The following is an 18,789-nucleotide window of genomic DNA, read 5'->3' as shown; positions in this document are numbered from 1 at the left end:
TTGACTTAACACATTGCAAGCCTTACCACCAGTGCACCAAATTGTGCCATCTTCAAACTTGCCAAGAAAGATGCTAAAGCGAATAAATTTGAATATATTGTTCATGTGCAGTGTAATTAACTTAATGAATGTAAACATGAGAAAAAAACTTGTACTTCATAGCTCAAGCAATCATTACAAGATACAGTAGAACCCCGTTGCTGAATAACCACTGGTTCCATGCAACGTAAAAACACCATACAAACAAACAAAGATACAGTAGAAAGAATTAATAAGCCACCATTAGGAAAACTTGGTCTTTTGATTCTAGGTGAAAAGTAGATAAGAAGTTATGGCAGTGGGTAAGGGAAGAGGTAAAACTTACCAGATACAGATTTATGCCTCACTAGATGGCATAATTGTAAAACAAGTAAATAAAAGCTAAACATGTAGTAATCTCTGAAAAAGCTTAACTTGAAATTTTGTATTAACCTACTAGTTTTACAGCTAGCAAGCTGCACTTAGTACACCTAAAAGAACATTAACACCAGACCTGTCCTATTGTTAAGACCTCAGGTTTGTTAGCCATGAAAAATGTAAATTGATTAAAAAATTTGCTATATTTCAAAAACAAAAATGGAAGCTACCTATTGGCTGATTTCCATTTCCTTTTTCTATTTTAAAAAGGATTAAAGCATCCAGATTAGTTTTGTGACTTATACAAAGGGTATATCATTATTAATTGGTTTGTAATAAAACAATTTATGGTCATCATATGCAGTGAATATTGCATGGGCGAAAAACTATATGCCAAATGATTGTACATAATATGCAAAGGTGATTGTAAGAGCAAAAGTGTTTACAAATTAATTTACATTTAATATAGCTGCTGACAAAAGAGATTTCTTTTGATGCTACTGAATGTTTGCTGAGTGGTGACATTCAAAATTTTCAGTCTTCTCTAAGGGTTTGATAGAACAAGATGTTGGGTAATAAGTAATACATTACTCTTGTAGTTAGTAAGTGTATTATTGCAATAAATGATACTTTTTTGTTTATTTCATCTTTTAATTGGCTCTATCCATATTGGTTAGAGAACTTAAGATTATCATGTAATTATTTTTTTTGTAATGAGAGCTTTAGAAATTTCTTTTACTCGAGTATTACTATGATAAAAATAGAAACTTTAAAGAAAGCAAAGTACTACTGTAATCAGGGAGGATTACTTTGTAAGGGGAAGCAAAGTATTACATCAAGTTGGTTTCAAATGTTCAATTGAAAGAGTCGCTAAAACCTAACGCCATTGAAAATCAGAGGGAATGTTAGATTCACTAGGTTTTCATATCATAGTAATTGTAATTAATTATATTCATTTGTAATTGTAATTAATTATATTCATTTGTAATGAATGATTTCTTTTCCAGCATCACAAATTTGAAGTATTGGGGCCACTGTGAACAAATATTAACACGTACATTAACCTTACTCTCAGACCTGTCCATCAGTTATAATAGTGTACGGAAGCTTGTTAAACTCGAAGAAGTGCAATTTATGCTCAACAATCACACAGTAAGTTGAATGTTTATTGCCTGTTTCTGTTTCCATTGATACTGCTCTTGTTTTGAAGGGCATCATCAAATTAATGTGTCATGAAATGCTTCCTGGTTTTATGCCTGTTCTTTGCATATTTTGAAAGGTTTGCATATCATGTGTGCTTTAGTTTTTCAATGCATGGATCAGTCTTTTGCCATTAGTTATGAATAAATACTAAGCATGCCAAAATGCAAGAGCATGAGCTATTTGTTAAAAGGTTTGCCATCTGATAAGTTAGAAAGGGATAATAGAATACTTATTCTTTTTTCTTTTGGTACATGGTCATTGATGGAACCTCAGCAAAAAGCTTTGACAAACATTTTAGTTGAAGAATTGTGGGTACTATAATTTTTATTTTTATATAATATATATGAAGACATATTGTTGCTTTTTGTTTTGATAACAAATTTTGTAATAACAATTGTAATATTTGTTGTGGGATTTCTAAAAGGAGAACAACAATATGGTCATGTAAGGTATTTAGTATTTATTTCAGGTTTTGTTAATTTTTCCAGCTTTTTCTGATCATAATGCTTTTCCTCTTTCAGTGCAGGAAACCATATGCTTTGATTTTTCATTGTACATTTAAAAGCATTGATTGATTTATTTTTTATGGTTTTCGGAGGCCATTTTGTACTGTCTTAGACTATGAGGACGTTTTTCACATTTATACACAGTAATCAAGTATTTAATCAGACCACTGGTGAATTTCAAAAACAAATTAACACATAATAAAAGATGTTATTCTTAAACGTAAGTAATCACCATTGTAAACTTAAGCTTAGAATTAAAGGCAGTGGGTTTTTGTGGGATTAAAGGCTTAACACTAAACCTTAGGTTTTAGAGGATAGACACAAAAGAAAAGTGGATATGAAGACAAGCACCATAGTAGTGTATAATACCCATAAACACAAAAAAATGGATTACTCTCAGCAATGCTGAATGAAGTCATTTTGAGGTCCTCGTTCTAGCACAGAACATTATAGCTGAGTAACTTGTTAAATAAACATTGGAAAATACTCATGGAAAATTAAAAGTTTGGAAATGAAGATGCAAGATTACAAATCACTTTAGAGTTTAATCCATGCAGGGTAGCCAGGGCATCATAGGATTATGCATGCATGTTGAGGGCCTTTAGATCTTTATCACTGCAAGTTGGTTTGACATAGCTCCTTCAGATTTCAGAATGACATTATACCCGTTTGATTAATTGAGTTTAGATTTAAACATTAAGTGTTGACCCTTTGGGAAATACATTGTCATTTTTATCGGAATATTTTGATTTTTGTTTACCTATCAGTTCAAATCCATACATTTATTAAAAATTACACAAATATTGAACTACGAAACGGCTCTTAATGTTTTAGTGACATTATTGTGTTACAGGGTTTTGTAGGATGCCTAGAACTTTCAGGAAGAGGTTTGTTAGATTTCCAAGGGATTCAGAGCCGATGGAACATTGTTTTTTACCAATAACTTTTTATCAAAGCATTGGATACAAGTGAAAGTTGGCAAGTCTATATTTGATAACCCTACCTAATTTTTGCAATTATTATTTTGTACCTAATTCAATAATTCTGGTACTTATCAGAGTGAAAGTGAGTTTCCTATGCCAGATCCATCAAAATAGCAGGTAATGGTTTTGAACGTAATAGTGACATTAACCTGTGATGTCATGAGGCTCCACCCACACTAAATAGAAGTTTACATACGGGGAAAACTTCTCTTGACTGTGGCCATGCTCACTTGTCAATGACATATTCATTAAGTGATATTAGTACCCATTCTACACTTTAGTGATATCAGTGATGACGAGCAGGATTGTCGCTGTACCCTTGATTGCATTATCATTCTCAATAATATTATTATTATTATTATTATTATTATTATTATTATTATTATTATTATTATTATGTAGAGGTTTCTTCACAACTTCCACAGCAGCTGTTGGGACTAAGTTGTTAGCTTGGGATTCTTCTATTTTCTTGGTATTTGTATTGTTTCTACTTTACAAATAAGACAGTCTAGTTTGTTTTTACCTTACCTCTGGTTTTGACACTATGTATACCCTTCTCTTTGCTGCAGCAAGAGATAAATGTTGCCAAGTAACTTTCCCACGTATTCATGGGTTTTCCCGCTCTTGCCACAAGTCTTGCTTGTATACTATGTGGCAAGCCGTAACCCAAATGCAGTCTTGCAACCATGGGGACAATTTCATATCCTGCTGGCCATTCTCAAATTTGTTGAAGCCTGCAAGTGGAATAGAAGCCATGAAATATTTTTTGTAAACCAATTTTGAACCGACGTTTGGCTTTCCATGCTAATAAGGCACTGAATGTTTCTAACATTGTCTTAATTTATGAGTATACACTGAATTGACAGATATGCTTAATTAAGCTGTTTACTCTTAGAAAAAAAGACCAACTTCTTGCCTTTCCTCGGACCATCTCAAACAAGTGATGCTTAATGATAATTAACGATAAATCAAACAACCATTTGATAAGGTATAATGGAGGTTATGCTATACTAACGTCACTGTACACGTCACCACTTTTGTGGATGGTTGGGTGGGTAAGGGCAGTTTTAACCTAATTTTCTTAAGTTATAAAGTTAATGAAACACATATGGCAATACACAGCATGTCCAAAAATTAGGAAGAAGTTTGAAACACTAAGTGCTTTAGTGGTATGGAAATCCATAGGGTGGTTTAAAAATTGTTTACAAAAAACATGTGTCATGGTTTTAAAAATGCATAGAAGGCTGTGGAAGCATATCCATTCCCCTGTTACTGTAGTGACTTACTGCCTGCCTGGTGGATGGGTGGAGCCTCTGGCATCATACAGGCAGTCCCCTGGTTATCGGTGGGGATTCCGCTCCTGGGGGGTGTGCTGATAAGGGAAAACCGCCATTAACCGAAACTCGTAATTGTTCATACACGAAACAAACCTTCGGTCTTAACATTAGGATTTACTAGCGCCAAGCTGGAAACCGGTAGAATTAAAATTACACTTGTGAGATCCAGGGACTAATGGCATCTATACCAGGTCACGGGGCATGTATACCCAGAATGCCCACGCTACCTGTGACCCATCAGTTATTTTCCTACCGCCTTTAAGATAAGACGTGTTACTGTCTATCTCATTTAAAGCCGGTTTTTCAGTTTGCCCGTTCTTTATCCATTTCATTTTTTATTTTTCATTCCTTTCTTTGTTTCTCCAAGTGTGATCAGTGTGTGGTAAGAGTGTATACGTGGTATGATGGAGAATTTTGCCTCAACATCGGATCGTCTACCGCTTCGAAGAGGAGACAAAGGAAAATGCCCAGAACAGAAAAACATATGTCCTGTATCTGCAGTGAAGGGGTACAGGGCTGCTCTAGCCTCAGTCTTACGAATGAAAGGAGTGGACATATCGTCTTCATGGGAGTTGGCCATGCTGATGAGGAGCTTTGAACAGTCATGCCCACCAAAGGAGCTAAAAGCCCCAGATTGGGATCTGACCAAGGTACTGAGTAGTCTGACAAAACCCCCTTACGAACCACTAAGGCAGTCCACGGATAGGAGCCTGACCCTGAAGACAGTCTTCTTATTGGCCCTGGCTTCAACCAAAAGGGTGGGGGAGCTACATGGCCTCTCATATCTCATAAAGCACTCGAGAGGTTGGAGATCAATGGTGTGTGAGTTTGTCCCAGAATTCGTGGCAAAGACCCAAAATCCAACAATAGTAGACGGCAGATTCGACTCCTTTACCATACCTTCCTTGGCAGACTTTGTAGACAACGACAAAGCTGAAATGCTCCTGTGCCCCGTCAGGGCACTAAGGGAGTACTTAAAGAGAACAAGCACCTCAGGCCGGGTTGCCAGAGGTTGTTCGTAAGTACAGGACGGAACAAGAAGGAAGTGTCCAAGAATACAATATCATTTTGGCTAAGGGAGACGATCAGAAATGCTTATACTGCAGAAGACAGAGGGTCAGATAGCCAGGTGGGAGCTAGAGCTCATGACATCAGGGGTGTGAGTGCTTCCCTGGCATTTAAGAAGAACATGTCTGTGGATAAAATTCTGAAAGCTGGCGTGTGGAAGCGCCAAACAACTTTCACCTCATTTTATTTGAAAGATGTTGCCCATAGATCCTTGGACACCTTTTCCTTGGGTCCAGTGGTGGCGGCCCAACAAGTGATATAGTTCATCCAGTGCCCCTGGCGGGGTCAGTTTGCGTCTAGTCTAAGATGAAGGTATGAAAGTAGAATGAATGGGATGACTGGTCTTTTTTCTTTACTACTTTCTTCCTACTCCTTTAACTACGGGCAATATGAAGGAGAGTACCGTCATGTGCTGGAACGGACTAGATGCAGGTAGATGGTCAGCCATACTGTGAAGCTATCTTAGCTGATGATATACTTTTCAGTAGCAACACACCCCTCTGGATAATAAGGAAAAGAGGGGTGAAGGTGGATCCAGTCGCAAGGGACAAGAGTAAACAGTAGAATGGTATCTACACCCAGTGGAGGAAACCAATAGATCCGCTTATATCTTTGGTCCTAGGTTCATTGTCCATTCTCTAGAATTTCCCTATATATTCGGAAATGGATAAGGTGGCAAACTCCCAGTCAGTTGTAGAGACTTACCTCCCTCCAATAGTAAGTCTATCCTAATGTTAAGACCGAAGGTTTGTTTCGTGTATGAACAAATACCAAATTTGTAACTAATTTGTATTTTCATAACTAACAAACCTGAGGTCTTAACAGTTAAAGGCCCACCTCGAACCACCCCTCTAGCAGTCTAAACTGGGTTAGAAATATAACTGATGGGTCACAGGTAGCCGTGGGCATTCTGGGTATACATGCCCCGTGACCTGGTATAGATGCCATTAGTCCCTGGATCTCACAAGTGTAATTTTAATTCTACGGTTTCCAGCTTGGCGCTAGTAAATCCTAATGTTAAGACCTCAGGTTTGTTAGTTAGAAAAATACAAATTAGTTACAAATTTGGTATGTTTACTCTTAGAAAAAAAGACCAACTTCTTGCCTTTCCTCGGACCATCTCAAACAAGTGATGCTTAATGATAATTAACGATAAATCAAACAACCATTTGATAAGGTATAATGGAGGTTATGCTATACTAACGTCACTGTACACGTCACCACTTTTGTGGATGGTTGGGTGGGTAAGGGCAGTTTTAACCTAATTTTCTTAAGTTATAAAGTTAATGAAACACATATGGCAATACACAGCATGTCCAAAAATTAGGAAGAAGTTTGAAACACTAAGTGCTTTAGTGGTATGGAAATCCATAGGGTAGTTTAAAAATTGTTTACAAAAAACATGTGTCATGGTTTTAAAAATGCATAGAAGGCTGTGGAAGCATATCCATTCCCCTGTTACTGTAGTGACTTACTGCCTGCCTGGTGGATGGGTGGAGCCTCATGGCATCATACAGGCAGTCCCCTGGTTATCGGTGGGGATTCCGCTCCTGGGGGGTGTGCTGATAAGGGAAAACCGCCATTAACCGAAACTCGTAATTTATGGCTCCATAATGGTGCTTATGACACTGATAACTGGTTATCGACTCCATAAGCACACTTATGACTTGCCATAAGCATCCTTATGGCGCGCCATAATAACTCTAATGGCTCCGATAACCGCAACTCGTCCCGTTATGGTGCCATAAATTGCTTAGACAAGTCCCATATAACCGGATATCTGAGCCCGCCGATAACCGGGGACTGCCTTTATTGTGTTTACATCACAAATGGTTTTGGAATCCTTTTCTGAGATTTTCTCAGTCTGGCAGTGGCAACTTCATTTTACTCTATAAATATCAAACTATCGAACGATATTTATCGAACGTAGGTACCAAATAATATGTGAAACAAAGAGGTAGGGTTATAGAATATATACCTGCCAACTTTCACCTTTATCCGATGCTTTGATAAAAAATTATTGGTGAAAAACAGCGTTACATCAGCTCTAAATCCCTTAGTAGGTTGCTTTTATTTTTTAAGTTGCAAGTCTTGGAATGAGTTAATGATGGAAGGGGAGGTATTGCAGTGTTAGACTTCTTCATTTCTTTTACATTTGTGTTGTTTCAGTTATGGTTTCCATTAACACAAACTCTCCAAGGGCCTATATCTGCTAAATCTTTTTCTTGCCTGTAGCATATTACTCACTGTAGAAATATTTCTTGTTGTACCCTGTGCTTTGTTTCAAGGTCATGTGTTTGAAACATCATTCAGCATCATTAATTTTTCACTTGCCCCCAAAATTTCTGTTCTTTATATTAATTTTGAAATTTTTAATAAAATTTTTATATACTACCATGTAATAGCTTGAAATGTAGTTGGGGGACTTTCCAAGTGATGTTGCCCTTAGTGATTTTAGGGAGATACATTTTTTGTTCTTTATGCTGGAAAGTTCTTTCAGGGAGGTATTATTATTAGCTTTTACTTAAGAATTTCAAATATACAGCTGTACTGGTTATGTTGTTGCACTCTTGCTTTTGTGGAAGCTGAACTAGTCAGGCTTGTCTTTTGTAGCATATAATATCTGTGATCTGGTTATTACAATGGTTCTAGTTTAGGATATTTTGGAATTTGAGTTAGTTAAAAATTGGTTGATATGCATTTATCAATAACCCTAGTTTTTTGTTTAATTGTAAAGTTGCTTGCAATAGCTTGAATATCATTTTCATTTACTCATTAACAAGACTCATGTAAATTAAAAGTTTGCTTTGTTACATTTTATGTACGTTTTCAAGATTACATTTATTTTTCCATTCCTTAGGATAAATTCATACTGTAGCTTACTACATTTTATTTGATGATATGATGTAGCACCACAATATTTTATAGATTTGTAGTGTTAAGGTATTTTGAGTAGTTTTGATTATAATACAGATAAGAACAAGCATATTTATTTTTTGCTTTTTCAGAGAGAATTCAGAGTGCTTAAAGAGTCTGGCCCACCAAATGTAAGTGTAAACATTGTATCTCCAATAATAATTGAGTGTCATTCTCATCATTGTCAATTTTGGCTGTTATAACTAACAGGGTTCAATTTGGTGGTTCAGCACTTTGGATAAACCATCTGCTTTATCTTCAAGTATTAGTATCCCACTTTAATTTTGATTCTGCTCTCTCCCCATTAGAAATGTTCCAGTTTAGGTGATAGTACAAGAATATGTATGCTTGATAAAGGCGTATTTTTCAGTTTGGTCACTTGGCTAAGAGAAGGATGTAGTTTACTGAATATTTTTAGTTGTACTGGTAGTGTATTTGTCTGTATGGTGTATCCTGAACTTGATTCTTTGGCATTACTCTAATTTCTTCGTTTCATTTAATCTTGCTCAGCAATTTTTTCACCACACTTCATACAGCACTTGCATACCTTCACTAGATATTTCTTTGCACTTTTACCACCTTTATTGAAATTTATGAAAAAGTAATGAAACAAAATGTATACACCATGGTTTGTGATGAATGCAATGTTCACGTAGTCTCTTGACCTTTTTATGACTAAAATTGGATGGTGATGTTTCTTTGATAGCTACAAAAGTAAGATAAATCAGTGTGAATCAAGTTTTTTTCTGCAATTTCCTTGGAAGTGTTTTTAGCCTATAATATGAAATTGGTATGTATGTGCATAGCCTTTGATATCCAGTTTTGTCCTTTTCTTCTTTTTTGCCCTCTGTTCAGTATACAATTCAGGTTCCACAAAATTTCTGGATTGAGCAAAGAAACGTATATAGAAAACAAAAAGGTGTCTAAGGAAACTTTATACACAAATGGAAACCAAATGTTATAAATTGCTGGTTTGGGAGTGTTTCAGACCACCCAGTCCCATTAGCTTTAGAATGGTACCATTAGGCTACACAGCATCAGGGTGCTGCCAAGTTTTTGAAGTTTCTTGTTCATCTGATGTTGTGAGTGATGATAAATTATTTTGGTAATTATATTTTATTTCCTTATTGACCCTTGTTTATTTGGTCCCCCAATAGTAGCTATGAAAAACTTGTCTGTGCCAGTAGTGTTAGCTAAGGGTATTTATGTTAGTTCCCTGTAAGCAGAAAAGTTCATTAGAAATCAGCAGTAGACACATCTGGGTGTAAAGGAAATCTGCATTTTGGTTTATTTCATTATAATTTTTATCGCTGTCATGCAGTGTATGTGAAGTACCATAATGCAAGAAGCAAGTCTGTTCCGTTTTTATTAAGGAATACAATGGCCCCCCCTTATTTGCAGGGATGCGTACCAGACCCCCCGCGAATGTTTGGAACCCCTATAAAAATGCTAAAAACAGCCTATTTTGTTAGTTAAAACTCAAGAAAAACCACTAAAAATTTTGATACTTGGTTTTTTTAAGTGTTATCACAAAAAGTGCATTTTATGATGAAATTGATAAAAAAAAAACAGGAAACTGTGGGTATTTCTCATTGAAAAATACCATGAATGCGCGAATTTTCCACGAATAATGAGGGGAAACGTTCCCGAGAGAAATCCGTGAATGTGTGTGTCCGCGAATCCGGAGAACACGAATACGGGGGGTCCACTGTACTCTGTAGGAATTTGTCAGAGATCAAACTTACAAAGTACGCCAAAGTTGTGTTGCTTTGAAACTACAATTTTTCTGACCTGGTTTATCTTTGGTTTTGTAATTTTTTACACTATTGGTGCTCTTCTTGTCAATGTAGAAATCAAACTTACAAAGTATTCTAAAGTTTGTGTTGCTTACTAATTACCATTTCTCTGACATGGTTTATCTTTGTTCTTGTATTTTGACAATGTGGCTTAGTGTCCTTTCTGTCTATGATCTCACACCTTCCAGACTATAAAAAGAATTTAGTCACGTCACAAACTTGTGTCCTTGAACTTTTCATTCATAAAGAGAGTTGCTTAATTAATTGTAGATGAATCTGGTGTCATTGACCAGCAGAAGTAACAGCATTCTCTTTGAGGTTCATGGCCTAATTTTGTTACTTGATATATGTAATGTAGGAGACCCTACCTGCTGGATGCTTTTCATATTTGACTGTCCATATTAAATGATCAGCAAAGATCAATTCTGTAGTGTGTTGTAAAATCCCTTTAATCTGGATTTTTTTATACATATCTAAAAATTACTTACTTTCATTCGAAGAATGTGATTGGTGATTTTAGCGATCCTCAGTACCAGTGTCTTGTAATCACATGACAATTTTATGTAACTAGTGTTTTTACAACTCTGAAACTGGCCATGGTGTACAACAATTTTCAGGACCACCTGAGTCACATTTTTACTTCAGGGTTGTCTGTGGACCTCTGTGAATTTGGGCGAGGTAAAATGGAAGTTGGCCAGTGAGAAAGAGAGTAAGAGGAAGTACTATCAACAAAGTACCTTACTATAAACAATACCATACCTCTCTTTTAATTTGGTCTTTGAATACATTTTATGAGCCTGCTGAACTTACCTATTGTAGAAATACTAACCAATTCATGACTGCATTTTGGATCATTTTGATCTTCATGGGATACATAAATGATGTTTGTTTTGCATCTTAACATGTAGGATATAGATAAAATCAGTTGGGCAAGTCAAAGCGTTACTGACTACCAATCCCTCATTACATACCTTCCTTCAGTTTTCATTTTCACTAAGTGCTAAGTAAGTTGGTGGAGGAAGAGTATTTCAAAAGACATAATTCTGTACTGGCTTTGACAGTTATCTTTAGGCCTACTTCACCATTTTGGAAGAGGGAGTAGCAAAGAGCTTAAATTTCATGTGTGTAAGGTTCATACGGTTTCTTCTTTACTCACTTTAAACAGTAATTAGGAATACAGTGGAACCTCTACATACGGAAGTCTCTACGTACGAAAAATTCAGGTTACGAAAGCAAAGACAGATTTTTTGCTTCTGTGTACAAAAATAATTCAGGTTACGAAAGGGTAAAGTCCGAGATTCGCCCGGGCTGCCGAGAACAATTTAAAAACTAGCGTGCTGCCAACTCAATAGACTCGCCACCATACTCCTGCTCTCCCATTGGTTCCTGATGCTAGTCACCGCCGTAAGATCCTGCTCTCCTGTTGTTCAGCATCTGTCCCATCATGCCTCTATGTAAAGGCGTATCTTGACCATTTTTTGTGGCAGTGTTATCGTAAACACTGGAATTCGTTCGTTCACATATATTTCGTTTGTTAACGTAAATTCGTGTTAGTGATTATTTCGCTTTCGATGTACTGTAAGTTACTTTATCGTGTTGTGTGTGAACTTAATACTTGCGTTATTAGCTATGGTCCCAAGAATGTTGCTGAAGTTCACGGAAAGAAGAGGATGCTTTCTATGGCGAAAGAAGATGGAGATACTCAAGAAGTGTTAATGTTTTCTGCCATTTGTTAATGTGTTTCGTAAAGTTTAGTGTTAATATTTTCTGCCATTTTTTAATGTGTTTCGTAAAGTTAAGTGTTCATGTTTTCTGCCATTTATCCTCCTCCTCTGTCGTCACTTTCGGACATCACCTCACTCGAAAGGTAAGGTTCCACATTTTACTACATACGTATGTACATGTACGTACAGTATTTCTTGTACCCTGTACACTAATACACTTTATTTACAGGTACAGTCATGGTTATGTTAGGTATTGAATGGTCCAGATTGTTGTATTTCATTGTTTATTGGTAAATTTAGCTTTATTATAACATTTACTGTGGTGTTTTTGTAGGGCTTGGAACGAATTAGGCAATTTACATGTAAAACGTAGTTCTAGATACGAAAAAATCAGGTTACGAAGGCCGCTTCGGAACAGATTAATTTCGTAACCTGAGGCACTACTGTATCTACATATTGGGGCTAGGTACCTTAGTATCCTATCTGTAGGGTTGGAGGGTATGTAGTTGTCACATTCGCCTCATTGTAACTCAACATCTGTATGGAATTGGCATAACACAGACATGACCCTGTGCAGTTTTGGTCTAAACATGTAATGTTTCTTGATGGTACTTCCTTGCTCTTATTCTTCTATCTGCATACCTGATACAAGCCTAGTTTGTCATGTCACTGTGGTAATCAGCTTTTGTATCAGAGTGGTGTGACTTTTGATAATTTTTTTAGTCTTTTGAATCCTGTCGTACTTATAATGTTCGGTGGTTTGATGTAAAAGTTTTCCCCATCTAAGTAAGAATTCTGTCAGTTTTTTATGTATGAGGTTGTGTGAAACAAACATGCTTTTATATTGCCCAGCAATTTTTCATAAAGACCCAGTAATTACAGTTAGTTCTCTCTCTTAAGTTTCTTGAACTTTTTTTTTTCTTTCTTTTTTTTCTCCATCATTCTTTTGGAAATGAGGAGGAGGGAGTGCCAATAGCATCAGCAGGACTGAACATGCACATTGGGAAATCTCTGGAGCTTGAGCGTAGTATTTTTACTGTCCAGGTGTCACTTTTTTTTTTTTTTTAGTATTAACTGCAGCCAAATAGAACCGAGAAAACATAATCGCCAAAATGGCAAGGCTCTTACTGTGTAGATGGGATGGATTGAATGTGGGCTCTATTCTTTTTGAGGTTTTGTTGTCGAATTTTAGAGTAAAGCTTGCTCACCTCATAATCTCTTTGATCCTGCTGGCAGTTGAGCCCTCTCTTTATGCTGGTAAACCTGATGTTCTAAAATTTTGATCGCTGTTCATCCTGTTCATAGATGCATTGATATGGGTAATTTTCTTGTTCTCCCGATGCTATAATAAATTTCCTACCTAAGCATTACAGCTTTGTCTAGGTAAATCTTGTATCCAGTGATTTATTTCCAGACTACATAGCTAAGCTTGCTGTGAGTCCTTTGTTGGTGTCACAAGTTGGCCTGTAAGCTTAGCATCACCATATCTCTGGTGTCATCAAGTTAAACATTACCACAACAGAGGAGTAGGTGTTCATCCTGACACTGGAGCTAGGTAGTACAGATTGCCCAGAATTTGGTTGATGCCTTGCAAGACTTCTGCTGGGTCCTTGGGCCTGTTGAATCCTCTTGAATTCTAATGATACACTGCAGGCCCTTAGAGGACCGGGTTGTATTCCTCATGGGTTAGGGGGAAACCATACCTTGATTGGCCCTATACTGAGGTGTTGGAATGATTGTGTGGTATCTTCAACATCAGTCAATCTATGTAGCCTACAGCAAAGTCTTGGTGATTGAACTGCAGCTAGATGGTCAAGATACTTTGGTCAAGATCTCTGACGTACCCTTCATCAAGTTGGTATTGATTATGATGCAAAAATTTATTGGTTGTGGATATTTGGTGGATGCTCCAAACTGCTTCACTGTGCCAGACTAGTACCTTCGATAGTATCTTCCATCTTTGCTGTAGGTCATCACCTTAAACTCTGTCAGCTGTTAAACATTGCTTTGTTATTAACTTGGTAGCCTTATAATTTCATTAGGATCATTTCTTCACATGAAACACTTGTGACTATATTTGAAACTGTCTTGTACAAAGAAGGTATGGTAAAAGATTCAACAGAATATTTAGTATTAAGAAAGGAAGGTGAGGTGTGAACTAGAAAAATCTTGAATGAAATAGTAATATTATTCTAATTGGATGTTGGTTCTTTGTAGAATGGTGCTATCTTGTTCTTTCATCCATGGTATTATACCATAAAGTTGTCTTCAGGTTTGGAGATAACTACAACTGGATATGAAACTCCTTGTCTTCCAATTCTGAATTTAAAAAAAAAAAAAGATTGTTGCCTACAGTGGACAATATCCTTTGGTTCTTGACTTAGATATACTACTGTTATCTTTTTCCTTTGAAGATGAACACAGTGAGATGGCAAACTCAGTCAGTCTCCCTTCAAAAAACAACCAGTGGCATTGTTGTGTGCTCATTCTCATGAAAGGGGTTCTCCCATGGTTAGGAGTTCACTTGGTGGACATCCTGGGGTAGAAAGTCTTCAGCTTCCCAGGATGGCCTTAGTATACTTGGAGCTCAACTAAAATCTTTGTTCTGTCTGGGACAAAAATGGTCCTGCTCCTATGATGCAGATGAGGAGCCTACTGATTAGCATTCATGTATGGTCTCTGCCACCTATGTTCCTCCTTGTCCTTCAGTTTTGAATGTTGAGAGAGTACGCCAGCTGTTGTGTCATGGATGTAAATTTTTTTTCTGTGCAGTTTCAACCATGGCTTATGTCACTAACATTGATAATATGTACACTAAAAGCCATTTGAGATATAATTACTTTAAATCTATCTTTCTGGCTAGTTGGAAAAAGAGACCCACAAGATTACCAAGCTTAACTTGTTAAATTGTAAGTATTTACATAGTATTACAAGTAAATAATCTTGCGAGTTTCTTTTTCCATCTTCAGAAGAAAACTGAAAGAGGTTTTTGTTTGATTTTGGCTAGTCTTCTTCACCTTATTGGACTTGAGAGAAGACTTTTGTGTTTCATTTCACTTGATGTCCAAGAAGGATCCCCCCTCTGTTTGTATGGTAGAGGAAGATGTTACAGCTCAAAGCCCCTGGTTTTGCTCCTGCATAACTCCTGAATTGTTTATAAGAACTCTGTTTTTGATGTCAGCCTTGGCCCTTGGTGCATCCTCTAGGCATTTGCTTACATTGCTACCTCAATGGCTGGTCATTGCAGCTTTTAAGTAGGAGCTATCTTGTCATCTGGTCATTTGCATAATGCTGGGCCAGTCCTTGGGGTTACTGTTGAACTTGGTGAAGTCCAGTCTATCACCTTACACTCAAGCCATGTACCTTGGCCTGCAGACTGACATGTTACAGGAGTTGGTTTGCCTGTCAGAGGCCAGAATGCGTCATCACATGGTTGCCTTTGAGAGGGCAGCCATAAGGCTCCACAGTTTCTCCTGCATGACAGCAATGTCCTGGTAATTGGGCTATCAGGCACATGGTGGTGGCTCCCCACTGCTGTTTCATGATCCTTTTCCAACACCTGTTCCTTGCAAGTTGTTGGAATGTGTCATCCATTCAAGACACCTTACCTTATTGAGGCTTGTCACAGATGAGGTTCTGCAGGAGCTTCAAAGATACTAGCAGAAAGAGAATCTGATGTCTGGTCTTCCTCTTGCTCCACAGATCCAGACTTCCTGATGTTCAGATGGGTCAATAGATAGCTAAGTTGGATCTTCAGGCCAGGGTTCACAGGTTTTCCAAGGAGTGACAGGCATACTGACTTGGAAGGAGAGCAAAGCATAGTTGGATCTTCAGGCCAGGGTTCACAGGTTTTCCAAGGAGTGACAGGCATACAGGCTTGGAAGGAGAGCAAAGCGTAAACTTCTACTCTCCAAGGCGGTTAGGAAAAGACATTATCATGGGGTGAGACGCAGTCTTCGACCAGATCTCACTCGTTTACGCAAGTGTTGCCAGATCTCACAGATTCCTTGCTTAAAATATCCTATTAAGACCCCAGGTTTGTTAGTTATGAAAGATACAAATTGATTCTAAAATTTGTTATTTTTCTTTGACCTGTAAACCATTGTGACATCTTTATCAGGGTATTGCATTGTGGTGATATCACACAATACTACCACGATGCTTAACAACAAAACTAAGGGGAACTCATTCAGAATTTTTTTGCCTCTTGGCGGTGGAAACATTACCTCAACAGAGAAATCACAGTGTTCCCATCAGGTCGGGCATTTGTAGCATAGTCTCATACGCCCTTAGCAGAAACACCCTGATTCTGCTGTCTAAGTGCTCACTTCATATGGATGTTTGCTGAACCCTGTGCTAGGCTGGGGCATGTGTTGATGAACCTGCTCAGAATTTTACTGTGCTCAACGCCAGCTTAAGAAAGATCTCCCAGTTTGGGGCACAAGTGGACACCTGACTGCAGTGTTGATCGTGTCTGGATGCCTATGCCTTTCCTCCCTCCAAACTCTTATCTACTAGGTTCTTTTGAAGTCTCAGACGTTCCCCAGTGGATATATGCGTGACTCATTGCTTCTCTCTAGCCCCATTAGTAGCAGCTCACGAATATCGCGGACCTAATCATCTGCAGTCCCGGATCACATGCCAACATCACAGGCTTTTGAAGCATCTGTACACCCACAAGTTTCACAGTTGTTTCTTCTGTATAGGGTACGCAAGTGTTGTCTATGAGAAAAATGGTTTTGTGAAGATTGCTGCATTGGGTATCGCCCCCCTTTATTAGCTTTTCTAGATTTAATCAGGATAGTAATTGATCATATTTGTTTCTTCAGGGTGTGAAGAAGTTGTCATTGTCACCAATTCATGGTGATTACACTGTTCTCTATCAGGTTTTCTTTCAACATGGTATAGATTTGGAGAATGATCATGCCACCTCAGATCTTCATTGCCATTTTGCCTGTCGGTTTGCAGATCAGTGGTAAAACTACTTGGTTTGGATTAGCCTTTGGTGTTGGGACAGCTTTTTCAAACCTCCCTATGAGCCTCATAGGTATGCCTCACTCTTGGGTTTGGCGTAGGTTGGTATTTATGCTAGCTGTGACCTCCTCCAAACATGTCAGCAAGCTTCATGCTTAGTTGGTCGAGGTCTTTCTCTCTCATGGCTGGTCATCAGTTGCAATTTTTCTTCACTCTGTAAGTTAGGGCTAAGACTGACTCAGATTGGTGGAATTGATGGAGTATTCTTTTATATTTCTGTAGTTATCTTTGTCCTCTTGGAAAAACAACCTCCTGTATCCTGTACTTTCAATCAGGATATTTTCATTACACTGAAGAATTATGCCTCTCTTCTCCTTAAGAGTCATCGGTAGTCTCATCTCAAAGAACAGGATCTCATTTTGACTTTTAACTACTTAATGTGCTTTTGTTTCAGTGGAGGATTTTATCAGTTGTAGGTTAAGGCTCACAAGGTTTATGCCATCTCTTTATTTGCCTTTTAAATAGAACTTGGAGCTCGCTACCTTTTTCAATAAAAGTCTATTAATTTTATGAGGAGTGCCCTCCCTTTACCACATTTATCCTTGTATCATGCTGGGCACTGAGAACTGACTGGTAGTGGAAGAGTTATTGGAGGACAGGGAAGCATATTTAGTGTAAGATCTTGATGGGTACTAATTCGTTGCATGGAAGAAGGGTAATATTTGATTGATTGGATACGAGAACCATGTTTTGTGGCATAAACAAATCTAATAAGGTAACTGCATTTCTCTGTTTTTCATCATGCATCCAAACCATACTTTGAGATACATCTCTTGCTTTCCCACCTTTTGTCATCTGTCCTTGGTAATTTCCACTTGTTATTTCCTAGGCCAAATTTCTGAATGCTAAGAATATCAACTTGTGATCTTGAAATACATCATGCTAATATAAGATTTTCTCAGTGCATTTCAGCAATATTTGTTCACATTCTGTGGTCATTCATGTTCAAAGTCTCCTCCCCTCTTTTATAAGGGTCCATGTTTCTGCTATGTAATGTAGCACAGACCTTTTCTTTCTCTCAATTGCCAGTTTTTTTTAATACAGTTCTGTTTACTCTTATATCTGGTAACTGTTGTTACCTTTACCATTGATTCTGCTGTGAGTAACCAGTTTGTATATATGTAACAGTTACCTCAAGCCTCCTTTTATATAATGTGAATGTAACTCCCTCCTGTGCCATGCTAAACATTAAGCAGCCAATCAATACCCAATGTATTTATGATGCTTGTGGTATTGTCTTTCAGATCCCATCTTTCATAAAGCTTGTCTTCATTCTGTCCATTGAATTGCTTGTTTTTTTACTCTGAAATTTCTTATAATCCAGAATAATATAGTTAATCTCTCCTTTTTTGCTTATTTCTGCCTGTGTAATTGCATCAGACTTGCAAGTGCCTATTCAGATTTCTTATAATCCACAAAGTCCACCAGACATTTGTCAGATTTTATTAGTTTTGCTTCCCTTCTTCCAGAACATTCTCCAGTACTTTGGTTAGTGTGGTCCAATGGTAGTGTTCCTTAATAGTAGTACTTTTCACTCTTTCCTATGTACCCCTTTCCTTGTCATGTGTTTGTTGTTATTTTTTTTCTCACTCCAGTGGTCCCATTTCCTCCATTATAATGTTCCCATATAAGCTACAGCATCAATGACTGGTTTCCTGGCTGCATTTGAAAAATCTTCCAAATAGCTCCCCTAACCTCTTAGTGTAACCTTGTCAGTCAGTCACTCTTCTTATCTGTTGCTTGTGTTCCATAGATTTTCAGAATAATGCTTCTGTCTGTTCATTACTTTTCCAATTTATTTTCAATTTTTTGTAGCCTTTCCCATA

The 18,789-nt window shown here is 37.5% G+C and overlaps 1 protein-coding gene across 1 annotated transcript in view; it reads left to right on the top strand.

The window, feature by feature from the left end:
- The window catches only part of LOC135222013 (exportin-7-like), a 364,750-nt gene that overhangs the window by 112,582 nt on the left and 233,379 nt on the right, over window positions 1-18,789 (top strand). Inside the window, exons 12-13 of the mRNA XM_064260138.1 lie at window positions 1,404-1,548; window positions 8,502-8,540. Of these exons, the coding sequence (XP_064116208.1) occupies window positions 1,404-1,548; window positions 8,502-8,540 (184 nt within the window). The remainder of the gene's footprint in view (window positions 1-1,403; window positions 1,549-8,501; window positions 8,541-18,789) is intronic.

This window comes from Macrobrachium nipponense, chromosome 3 (genome assembly GCF_015104395.2).
Source record: "Macrobrachium nipponense isolate FS-2020 chromosome 3, ASM1510439v2, whole genome shotgun sequence".
NCBI classification, from domain to species: Eukaryota; Metazoa; Arthropoda; class Malacostraca; order Decapoda; family Palaemonidae; genus Macrobrachium; species Macrobrachium nipponense.
This window is presented reverse-complemented; position numbering and strand designations above follow the sequence as displayed.